This window comes from Embiotoca jacksoni, unplaced genomic scaffold (assembly GCF_022577435.1).
Source record: "Embiotoca jacksoni isolate LCO1_2020_lvr unplaced genomic scaffold, fEmbJac1.0.p SCAF_10, whole genome shotgun sequence".
NCBI classification, from domain to species: domain Eukaryota; kingdom Metazoa; phylum Chordata; class Actinopteri; family Embiotocidae; genus Embiotoca; species Embiotoca jacksoni.
Window position 1 is genome coordinate 10,323,772 of NW_027185230.1, and position 12,777 is coordinate 10,336,548.

The 12,777-nt window shown below is 40.9% G+C and overlaps 1 protein-coding gene across 1 annotated transcript; it reads left to right on the top strand.

The window, feature by feature from the left end:
• Nucleotides 1-6,118: 6,118 nt before the first annotated feature.
• Nucleotides 6,119-11,127, top strand: kmt5aa (lysine methyltransferase 5Aa). Its single transcript, XM_069165591.1, has 7 exons — nucleotides 6,119-6,355; nucleotides 7,577-7,712; nucleotides 7,846-8,137; nucleotides 9,379-9,466; nucleotides 10,160-10,219; nucleotides 10,397-10,587; nucleotides 10,727-11,127. The coding sequence occupies exons 1-7, from the start codon at nucleotides 6,347-6,349 to the stop codon at nucleotides 10,935-10,937; spliced, it is 987 nt and encodes a 328-aa protein (XP_069021692.1). The 5' UTR covers nucleotides 6,119-6,346; the 3' UTR covers nucleotides 10,938-11,127.
• The last annotated feature ends 1,650 nt before the right edge of the window (nucleotides 11,128-12,777 follow it).

Genomic DNA, 12,777 nt, shown 5'->3' on the forward strand with positions numbered 1-12,777 from the left:
CGACAACGATAAAACTGCAATCAAATCATTTAAAATGGTGAAACACCTTGTGGATACATCAATTAGTTGATTAACAGTAAATAACCCAGTTGAAACTTTGATAAGCAAGTGTTTGAGAGTTGTTCTTAACATAAACATTTCTGAAATGTTTCAGTTTTCTGCCTCTCAAATGTGAAGATTGACAGCCTCGGCTTGTTTATGATAGTGAAACAAAAATGTTGGAAGACCTGTCGGGGTTTAGGAAAATGTGATCAGCCTTTTTCCCGCTACGTTCTGACAAACGACGAAGCAAACAATAAAACAATTTGGCGGATTAATCGATAATAAAACATAATCGGCATCTGCAGTTACAACAATTATACAATAGGGCACAAAGAAAACATGACACGGCACATTGTTCTGGTGTGACGTCACAATCAAGACACTGCACATTTTTATTTCAGCCCATATACAAATTTTAACATTATAAAAGATGAGAAGTTCCGTCAAACTGCTTGATTTCCCCCCCAAAAAAAATTCCCCTCTGGGATTAATAAAGTAACTACCTTACCTAAATAAAGTCAGTTTTAGTACAGTTTTACCAGAAGAAGAAGAAAAAAAAAAAGGACTCATCTCTGATTGAATAATTTACATAGTCCTGATGTTGGTAACATCCAAAAGCATATCAATAATTTTAAATGTTATTTAAAATATTCAAAAGTAAGCAGATACAACCGGCTCTGTTTACAAAGGAAACGCAACACAGTCATGTGACCAAAAAAAAACCACAGGAATTAGAAGATGTAAATAAAAGAACATTAGAATTTGAAAAAAAAAAACAGCCCCAAATGTAAAGCACGTGTAGAATCACACAAACCATGCAATGCGATAAACAAAGCCGAATAATAAACCACTAAATCAGTTTCAGTTTCGTGATTAAAAAAAAAAAAAAAAAAAAAAGACCAAACGTGTGTCGTTTAACTTAAACAAACAGTCAATGTTGTTTCACACTGATGTGAGCGAGTTACGAAGACGATTTTAGACTTCAAACTCACCGCAGAGGGACACAAAAATGAAACGCTAAACACCGAGAGGAGAAACTGAAAAGTCTCTCCCGGGTAACACTAAACAACGCCGGAGTTACAGATGTCCACGGGTGCCGGCAGCGTGCGCGCACCGGTGTGCTCCGAGGCTTCGGCTCCAAAGTGACCCAAAACAAGACACGTGTTTGCGATGCCTCGGCTCTCCACTTCCTGCTCCCTCCGACTCCACGTAGCTCCCCCCCCCCCCCCCCCCCTGCCCTCCTCCCTCCCCCTCGACTCCTGGCTAGCTCGGCCGGCTAGCAACCTCATTATTTACGGCTTACAGGACGCGGTGCTTATAGCGGTGTGTTTTCGGTGATCGACGCGGAGGATGAGCACCGGCTAATCGCTGTCGCACGCGCGCGCGCGCGCGCGGCTCCGGCAGGCCCCGGTTAGACCACCGGGAGTGACGCGGCTAATCGGTGCTAGCTTTGAACACGAACCGGGGCAGCTGAGAGACACTTGCGCATTCACGCGAGTGAGAAGTCGCACCGAAACTAACCTGGAGCTCATTTTCAGACAGAAATTCAAACATAAGCTTTTGGCAAAATGTTGTTAACCGTGGAGACTTTTTTTTTTTTTTTTTTTTTTTTTTAAACTCCTTTTCTTTCTTTTCTTTTTTTGTGTTAAATGTCTTTATGTATTTATTCCCTGATGCTCACGTGTTTTTGTTGTGACTAATTTTAAGGAACATTTTTGCTAACATAACACCTAAATGGTTTTCCTGCAGGTGCACAGCCTCATTATAAGCTTTATTTTTTTTTTTCTTACAATGTTTGGTGATTAGTAGTCTTGTGGAAGTCGCTGCATTTGTAAATTAATATTTTAATGGTAATAGTCCAATATTAAAATGCATAGTTTTGAGTCAAATAACTGCCAACCACAGCACCTACTCCCTCCTGAAACCTGGGAAGACCCTGACCTAGAGCTGGGCAATATATCGATATTTTAATTGTATCTTGATATGAAACTAGATATCGTCATAGATTTGGGATCATATCATGATATGGCAAGAAGTGGTGGAAGAAGTATTCAGGTATTTTACTTAAAGTAAAAGTCCAAATACTACACTGAAAATACTCCAGTACAAGTAAAAGTCTTGCATTTAAAAAAAAAACTATACTTGTAAGTATTATCAGTAAAATGTACAGAAATTGCACTTTGTCTGTTTTACTGTTGATGTTTTTGGATTAATATTCCTGATGCGTTCATGTACATTTCAGTGCTTTAGTTAAGTCTGACTACTTTATCCTGTCAAGTTTTGTTTATTCCACAGAAACTCAATAAATTCCACGAAATCGTTTCATCTTTTTTTGTGGTGTCAACAAATAGTTGGAAAGCAAATGATATTAGAAAAGCAGCATATCCGAGAAGGTTTATCGAAATCAAGCTCAGCGCACGGAGGAACATTGTAGGCTTCAGTTTCACACAAACACTCTTGAAATTTAAAATCACCAACTTTGGTGAGACATGTTGTTGTTTTTTTTTAACCTGAGAGAAATTGTATGAAAATCTGTAACCTGAACAGCAACTAAAGCCGTCCCGACAAATGTGGTGGAAAGTACAAGATTTACCACCGAGATGCAAGTGGAGTGGGATTATAAAACAAATGGAAATACTCAAGTAAAAGTACCTCAAAATTTGAACTTGGGTACAGAGGTTGGGTACATGTACACGGTTATATTTCACCACTGGATGTGCGACATGTGTGTTGTTAGAGCAAGTGATGCAATCCACGAACCTACCGGACTGTTCAGGCTGTTTTCCTTCACCCGCTCGGTCATTACGTACAAATTAATAACGATTAAAAAAAAATGATCAGAAATCTCCCTCCGCTGTCGCTGCAGCGTCGACGTCGGGGCTATTTGGTGGAAATAATATCGGGCTGTTGATTTTGTTCACGTCGCAGTGAAGAGTTGTTGTTGTTGTTGTTGTTTTTTATTATTATTATCTCCGCGTCTTACGTCGGCGCTGCTTGAAGTTGATAACGAGCCGCCGATAAATGACGTTATTAATTAAAACTCGGGGCTCCAACGCGGAGTTTTAAAACACCTCCGTTTCCGACAGTACGGTCCTTCCTTCCTTCCTTCCTTCCTTCCCCCCCCTCTCTCTCTCTGTGTCTCTCTCTGGCCGGCTCCCCAAAGCAGCTAAACGCCGGAGCAGCGAGCTAAACGACCCCCTCACATTGTTGTCATGTTGTTCGACGGCGCACCGTGTCATTGCTCGCCGCTAGCTTAACGTTAGCAACGAGCAGCGTCAACGGCAGACGAGCTAAAAAAAAAAAACACACACAAACACCAACTTATAAAAACGTATCCGTCGAGTTTCACCGCGCGACGACACGTTTTTGAGTTTCCGCCGGCGGAGAAGCGACGCCGGCGCGAGGCGAGCGGCCCCCGGGGCGCGGGTGAAACTTACTTGACGGTTGAACGGCCGCTGCGGGCTCGCGGTCGGCGGCGCTCGGCAGTGCGGGGTTTGTTGTCCTCTCCGCTCCGCCGCGCTCACGCCATCTTTTTATCAAACGCTCCGCCGCATGCGGGTCACGTGACGCGCAGGCCGAGACGGCCGCCGTCTTCGCGGTCCGGTTCTTCGAGCAGCGGCGGTTGAAGCGGGTCTCTGAGCGGCCGCGGAGCGTCCCTCGACGACAACACACCGGTACGAGCCGGAAATTTAGCATTTTTTAAAACGTTCGCGCAAACTGCAAACATAGCAGAGTCAGCGAGCTAATACCACATCACGTGACCCTGCCAGGTCTCGGCCGGAAGTGACGCCGGGGAGGTTTTCTTCTTCGTCGTCTTCTTCCTCTTCCCCTTCCGTCTTCTTCCTTTAATTGACTGAACAAAAATGTACATTGGCTGATTTCGTTTTATTGAACTGAATTGTTTTATCTGAATTTTTCCGATGTAAAGCACTTTGTAGCACTGTATTTCAAAAGTGCTTGAGAAGCAAAACATATTATTGAACTTGCTATACCAGGGCTGTAGCCAGGATATGCATAAAAATGATGTATATTTAATCATGAAAAATAAAATGAATTGCGTTTATAATATTTCCCATTATTTACTGGGTAAATATTACAAACAGCCTTAGAGTGTTTCTTTTTTACACTTGAAGCAAGAGAATAAAAAGAAAAGGATTTAAAAAAAAAAAAAAAAAATCATATAGACATCAACATACAAAAAAGAGGAGTTAGAATATGTAATTTATTACTTTTCTTTAAAGAGGCATGAATGCACAGAGTACACACACATATTAATATAAAAAACAGCATAAAGAAAATAAACAAAGCAACAAAATAAAGTTAAATAAATATACAAAAACAAAAGCCCATGAATTTACCCTGGTTTTTGATATCCTTCTGTCTGTAAGTGCTGCTCTACGGAAACGATGAAGGAGATGCTTTTCTTTTTTTACCAAATTTTACATTTATGAATATGAAACACAGCTAAGATCATAATAAAACAGGTCATGTGTGCTTGTTTTTCATTCTTTTAGCTTTAACAAAAAATTCCAAACAACTATAATTGCCAAAAAAAAAATCCCTCAGAAGGAGAGACAATAAAGAGGCGGTTCAGACAACAGGGAGCAGAAGGTGGAGGAGGAGGAAAGAAACTGGATTAATAAACAGAATTTGAGTAACTAACTCATGCTCCTGCACATGCAGTAACACACCTGAAAATGGGAAGCAATTATTTTATGCAACATCGGATGTAATTCAATTTTAGAGAAGCTCTTCATGTCAATGTGAAGTGAATAAAATCAACAACTTACAAAGCAAAGTGCAGCTACTCTCATCGTGAACCTCCAGCTGTAATCACACTCATTTTCTGTGTCAACTGACTGAACAACCGGTTCCCTTGAGTGCGTGTAAACACAGAGTGACTCAACAATAGTTTGCAATTCCTGTCACAGATTGTGGAGTAGATCAAAGTCTGGACTCCTGACTTTTAATCATTGTTATCTTCATGCATCTTTGGTATTTCTATGGGGGATTTGTTATTTTGCTGGAAAATAAATAATCAAAGTTGGAGTTTGATTTCTTTTGCAGCATTTATGTGACCTTCCAACTTTACAAGGCTTTGTAGAGTCAACTGCACAAAAGCTCAACTGTTTCTCATGAAACAATAAGTGTTCAGGCAAATATCAGGCCAGACGTCATGTCCTTTGTTGCTTTTTACACAGTGAACCTGGCATTTAGCTTAAAATCATTTGCACACAAGTGACTGTCTGTGAGACATTGTTTGTGAAAATGTGATGGTTAACTGGAGTGTAATTTCTGCTGAACAGTGGAAAGAGTGCAGAGTTTAAATTGCCATAAGGTTAATTTGTGCCCTTTGTCTTCCAAGACTGGAGAGTCTGGAAACAGAGGGAAGGAGTCCAAACCAGATTTTAGTCAACAGGGCCACGGAAACTGAAATAAAACAATGAAAAGCATGAATATATAGTTAGATCTTGATTTTTGTACCCGATTACTTGGATTTATGAATGTCGCTTGGCGGTCGAGTATAAGATTTTATTTTATTTATGTTACAGATTAAACAGAAATGACCATTTTTTTTTTTTATTTTTTTTTTTAAATACGTGTGACTTGTTAGATAATTAAACATAAACTCAGTGTTAGTGGGACAAAATGTTTAATTTTGAAAATGATTAAAAAAAAACAGCAGCTATGGATACAAAATTAAAAACTCGAGCTGTAACACTCGCAGCCTGAAGGTCGCACCATTTTGACAGCTTTTTTTTAATTTTTTTTAATTTTTTTTTTATATAAAAAATAAATAAATAAAAGAAAGGTTTAAAATGTTGGGTTAGTTAAATGATAATTTTTTTTAAAAAAGGGTTGAAATGTTGGTTGATCAAATTAAAAATTAAGAAAGTGTTGGTTAAAAAAAAATAATAAATAAATGTATAAAAAAGAAAATAAGAAAAAATGTACAAAAGAATACAAAAAAAAAAATAAAAAAAAATAGAAGAACGGCTGATGACTGTAACGCACAGGGGCTGCTGTCGCTGGCCGCCTGCAGGGGGCGCTGTTGATCCGCCTCTTCTCTTTCATTTCCACGCAGGGAGAAAGATGGCGGAGCGGAGGTGCGGAGGCTGCATCGGTTGAGCTGCTGGCAGTCTGAACGCAGCAGAAGGGCACCGCAGTGACCGTGGAAGCGGCCGCCGTGTGTGGAGGACGCTGCCTGGAGGAGCGGGGCGACGTCAGCCTCCGATCGACCTCCGGGTTGTTTGTTTTATTTACCTCCAAACGAGCACCGAGGAGCCACGAAAACAAGTCGGACATGAATCGGGTAAGTTCGCGTGTCGAGGAGCCAAACGGGTTAAAGAGAGCCAGATGAGGTTGAATGACTCCGCCTGTTAGAGGCAGATTAACTCTTTTATCTGCGGATGTTTATGTTCCCAGTAAATTAAATCAGTTACGGCAGCTTCAGAGGAGCCCGTCTGTCGGACGGAGCTAACGTTAGCTCACAATGCTGCTACATGTGGCTTCAGCTGAGACACAACAACATCTCTGCTGTCTGAAGACACCAAAACACGCACACGTTTGTAGTTTCAAAGGGGATTTATCGTCTAAAAGCAGCCGCGTGTCTTAGTTGGAGTGAATTCAGACAGGACAGGATGGTCCGGGAGGCCTGTCTCTGCCTGGTCTGTGGGTTTAAAGGGACTGGTGGGCTGTCCCGAGGGTGGATGTGGGTGTGGATCCAGCGTGGTTCCTCTCCCGGGACCCACCCACACCACCGCGGGGGAAAGGAGCGAAATTCATCCAGTACCGGACTGGAGGACAGGTTTATTAGGGCGAAACGTGTCAGCAAATAAGTACAAATAAGTGAATATTTAAATAAGTACGTCGTAAATAAGTATATGTGTATATAAGTAATAGTGAATAAGTAAATATGTCAATAGTAAATAAGTACATATGGAAATAGTAAATAAGTAAATATATGTATGAGTAAATAATAAATATGTATATAAGTAAGTAAGTAAATATGTACATAAGTAAATAGCAAATAAGTAATTGTGTAAAACACTAAATAAGTAGATAGTAAACAAATATGTACAGAAGTATAAATACAACAGGATTGTTAAATTTAAAGATATAATACATACATTTTTCTGCTCTAGAATACCTAAAAACAACTAGATTTAGATCATATATTTCATATAGTTGTGTACTTTCAACAATGCATTTTCCAAATAAGTCCAACCAAAATCTGGGATTTCAAGAAAAGTAATTTCATTATGTCGTCAATGGTATCAAAGCTTTTTTTTTAAAGCCAGCCCCTAGTGGCCCTTGGTAGTATTACACCTTTTGGCACTTCCTCATTGGCCTCACTTGCCTGACCCAGAAACAACGTCCATATTTCTGTCCAAGAAACATAAGACAACAGGAGAGAAAGAAGCATCGCTAACAGAGATACAGAAATATAATAAATAGAAATAAATGTACTGGAGGTGGTGAAATAAATCCAAGACACTAATAAACTCAATAAATGTTCTCCCTGCTTTCACAGGAAATTGTATGCAACAGCCACTCGGTCACCGTGTTCAGCTGCACCAAGTCCATATCAGCAGTTCACGATGAGAAGACGACCATCCGGCTGACGCAGGAGGGGCGGGGCTCTCCGGTTAGCTCCCTGCAGGGGGAGGGTGAGTGTCCCCGCTGCTGCTCCACAGCGCCACCTCCAGCCGAGGAGTCGCTAAACACCCGCAGGAGAACAGATCAGTGGTTGCACGTCAACGCATTACGCCGTAGTTTGCAGTATCTCCTTCTTCCTCACAGGCAGGCCGACGAGCACCGTCAGCGCCGCGCCGGCGGACTCGGCGGCCGGCAGCTACAGCCAGCGTTCACCCTGCTGGTCAGATGAACAGCCGTCACCTCTGCAGCTCCACTGCGCTCCCACTTGCCTCCGCTCCCCTCCCGACCTCCTCCTGCCCCTCGGGAACAGCTTATCTCACGCTCCCCTCCACCACAACAGCAACAACAACAACAACAGCAACGGCGGCGCCCTCCGCGGCCTCCAGAGGAGAGGAGCCCGGGCCAAGGTCATCGGGAAGAAGCCCACACGGAGAATGTACGCACAACCTGGTTTTTAATGTCCTGACATCACAGTTACACGTCTGTTGTCAGGCTGTGACTCTGCAGGCACTCGGGAACGAGGGCATCATACAAACCCATTTGGAGCAAACGATCTGATTAAATTTAGAGGCAACTTTGTGCGAAAATGTGCATAATAATGAGGTAAAAGTGACGACAAGCTTGTAATTAATGAGCTTATCGGCTTGATTAGGAGGACACAGATTTCAGTCAAGAAAAACACGTCGTAGAAACCTGGTTTTTACACCACAGGTAATTAGATTTTGAGGTGCCTTGCAACATAATTTTGGAAATTCAAGTCTGTCGCTATGCTTTTCATCATTCATTAATCCACCCATTTTTTTTTTGTTCCCCTCCCCCCCAATTAATCGATTACCCATTTGGTCTATAAAATTCAATTCCGTTGTGAAATCACCATGTGAATGTGGTCATGATCCATTTTACAAGCACATAAAATATTAAAACAAAAAGCGCAAACAAACCCAGAGAAAGTGAACAGCAAAGAGACTTTGAGCTGCTTCCACAGGAGAAGAGCCGCATAACTGGAACATAAGAAAACACTATAAATATTGAAAAAAAAAAATGCCCATGACGAAGGTTACAACATTTAATATCTTGTTTCATCTGACCAACAGTCCAAAAAAACTCCAAAAATATTTAGTTTATGATCATTTAAGAAAGGAAAAGCAGTACATTTTCAAATCTGAGATCATTAAACCATCAAATTCTTGTTTTTTTTCTTGACAAAGTTGACAAATGATTGATGATTGAATGATTGATCTGTTTGATGAACAGATTGCATCTCTCCTCACGTGACTCACCGACACCCTTTTAATCAGGAGGGTGCAGTGACATTTCCATAATTTAATCATGGCGGTGCTCTGACAGCAGTCAGTGCTCTGCTTATTTATTTGCTTCCACACACACACACACAAATACACACACCTCCAGTAGCTACGTGAGTTCAGGCTCTGAATCCAGCTTCTTCTGTGGGAGAACACGATGTCTTCGCTCTTCACTTCCTGCTCAGATGAGCTCGACGTTTCCTCGCAGGGAGCGATCAGGTCAGAGTTTAGACGCCAAACAAAACGCTGTAACGGCGAGGACACGAGGAGGTCCGAGCGCCTCCTGTGTTAAAACGGTGTGTGTAATGCTGCGTTGATTGTTGTTGGAAGAGTTGTAAAAGTTTGTTTTATTTTCTTTTTTTTTTCACTGCAGGACCGGCAGGAAAAACTCCCAAAACCAAAAAGTTACAGACTTCTTTCCAATCAGACGGAGCACCAGGAAAAGTAACGCTGAGCTCAAGGTAAGAAGACGTTAGATTTATTTTATACGACAACAGATGAGATGGATAAACAGAGAGACAGGAAAGTAGGATAAGTGTCGGTCTTACTGGATCTTCTTCCTGTTAATGGGGAGTTTTTCCTTCCTGCTGTTGGATGTTTTTCTTCCTGTTAATGGGGAGTTTTTCCTTCCTGCTGTTGGATGTTTCTCTTCCTGTTAAAGGGAGTTTTTCCTTCCTGCTGTTGGATGTTTTTCTTCCTGTTAAAGGGAGTTTTTCCTTCCTGCTGTTGGAGGTTTTTCTTCCTGTTAAATTGAGTTTTTCCTTCCTGCTGTTGGATGTTTTTCTTCCTGTTAAAGGGGAGTTTTTCCCTTCCTGTTGTTGTTGGTTTTTCTTCCACTTAAAGGGAGTTTTTCCTTCCTGCTGTTGGATGTTTTTCTTCCAGTTAAAGGGGAATTTTTCCTTCCTGTTGTTGTTGGTTTTTCCTTCCTGCTGTTGGAGGTTTTTATTCCAGTTAAAGGGGAGTTTTTCCTTCCTACTGTTGGAGGTATTTCTTCCTGTTAAAAGGAGTTTTTCCTTCCTGCTGTTGGATGCTTTTCTTCCTGTTGAAGGGGAGTTTCTTCTCCCAGCTGTTGCTCATGTGCATCTTGTCAATGTAGATGTTTTGGATGTACTGTGTCTCTTATAAAGTAATGTCACGTTCTCGTCTGTTCCCAGTGTGAACAAAAGAAGCTCATAGACGACCTCATCATCAACGGAATAGAGGAAGGAATGGAGGTACGCGGAGTTTTCTTCAATTTCAAACATCTAACGTCAACAAATCAGCTCTCACACACACACACACACACACACACACACACACACACACACACACACACACACAGACGACGTGTTGACGAAGTATCGGGGTTTATTACGTGACGGGTGTGCGTTGCTTTTTTGTTGTCGTTGCAGGTGCAGCATATAGAAGGAAAGGGCAGAGCGGTGTTCGCCACTCGAGGTTTCCAGAAAGGTGATTACGTGGTGGAGTATCACGGAGACCTGCTGGAGATCACCGACGCCAAGCAGAGGGAGGCCGAGTACGCCCAGAACCCGGCCACCGGCTGCTACATGTACTACTTCCAGTACGTCTGCAAAACATACTGGTAGGTCCAACCAAGCACTTCCCCCTTTTTATCAATGAAATGATGACCTTTTGTCCTTGGATTCAATTGTAAAATGTCAAAGCTGTTTCGTAGAACGTTTTCTTTGACCGACGTGAATGTTTTTTTTGGTTCCCGACAGTGTTGACGCCACAAAAGAAACCGGTCGAATGGGTCGGCTGATAAATCACAGTAAAAACGGGAACTGCCAAACCAAACTCCACGACATCAACGGTGTCCCTCACCTCATCCTCGTCGCTTCTCGGGACGTCGACGAGGGCGAAGAGTTGCTTTACGACTACGGAGACCGCAGCAAGGCCTCCATCGCAGCTCACCCGTGGCTCAAGTATTGATCGAGGGGGGGGGGTGGTCCTCCAAAAAAAAAAAAAAAAAAAAAAAAAAAAAACGTGAAGGGAAACGTACGGTGACTTATGTCTTTCTCGTTAGCTCGTGTACAAAATGCCTTAGAAACAGAATGTGTACCTTTTTTGTTCCGATATCGAGGAAGCTGGGTAGATTTAGTGGGCGGGGCTGGGGTGGGTTTAGTGGGCGGGGCCGTGGTGGTTTAGTGGGCGGGGCCGGGCCGGGGCGGGTGGATCGGGTGCTCGTCACATTTCGATTGACAGGTCCATCCGCCGTGTCGGATGACCATCTGTACTTTTATTTATACGTGTTTCTGAAACATTCGGGTTGTTTTGCAGCACATTTATTTTGTACATTTTGTATTACCTATAGACCAATGCTTCTACAGAATGCTGGTGGTAGTTAATGCTCTACATTTTTATACTACTTTTTTTAATTCGTAGTTAAGATACTTAGCAATACTTCTATTTATGGCCCCGGGTAAAACAATGAGATGCAAACTCTTTTTAAAAAACATGTATATATTCTGTTCAAGAGGATTCTAATTTCAGACATCAAAACAAACACAATTTGTTACTATTAAGTTCACCATATTTAAGAATCAGCTGGTATTTCTGTGGTTTTGATGACTAAAACAAACAAAAAAAAACTAGTTTTGACACTCAATAAGATTGAAGTATGAGGCAATCTTGTGTTGATCATGCAAAGTCAAAACATTACAATAGAACACAGAAATTACTGAAATAAATTTTTCTCCTTATGTTTTTTTTTTTAGCATATATTTTATTTTTTAATATTAAAGACACAACGCACATTTGAATTATTGTCTAGTAAAAGTTCAAATAACACGAAAGTTTCCGCAAATGGCAAAAAAAAAAAAAAATCTGTTTAAATACAAAGGTATGTGAAGGTTTGTTGGATTAAATATCTACAGATAGGTACCGTCTCTATAACCTTGACTGGCTTACACGACCATCTCCTTAGTGTTTCCCTTTGTCAGATTTTCTATTTATAAATTCTTCAACTAATGACACCGTCTGCGTTCCTGCTCTTTGTAAATATATTTATTTGCTTGCTGTTGCAGATCCAAGGGTGCTTTAGAGAAAACGTTTTGGGACAATACACTTATTCGCCGTCTACGAGAAGATCAATAACTTTATCATGACCGAACACTCGGCACGATGCTAAAGTCTGGAAATGGTCAGTCTGGCATAAAGATTGGAAACGGAGGGAAAGAAAAGAAAATACGCCCTGATTCAGCTTTCTTGACCATTTGCACAAAGGAGCTACTTTAAAAAAAAAAACAATCATGAATTAAATCAATAAAATATGTTATTTGAAGTCAGCTTAACGACATTAAACCAAATAAAAATCCACCGGCGTTAAAGGTCACTGATTAGCTGGTTAGCTTTTCGATGGACTAGTTTTGTTACATTTTGTTCTACAGTATAATCTAAGATTTAGCTTTGATCTTTTTTTAGGTAATATACTAAACCCAGTGAATGAGATAATGGAGCTTAAATAACTGAATTTAAATGCTATGAAACAGGAATGTGGGAAAATTAATATCTTTTGTTGTTTTTTTTTCTTTTTCAAAAATGTAACATTTCTATGGCAAAATATTTAAAAATATTGCGGCAAACATTTTGGCCAATTGACGGGTGTTGATTGGTGGATTTTTTTTCATTTGGACATAACCATGCTAGCTGTTTCCCTTTGTTTCCAGTCTTTATGCTAAGCTAAGCTGATCATGCCCTGGTGAATAGATTTATTTCCCAAAATATCACACTATTTCTTTAAAAACCTTGAATTTCCTTTTTTTTTTTTTTT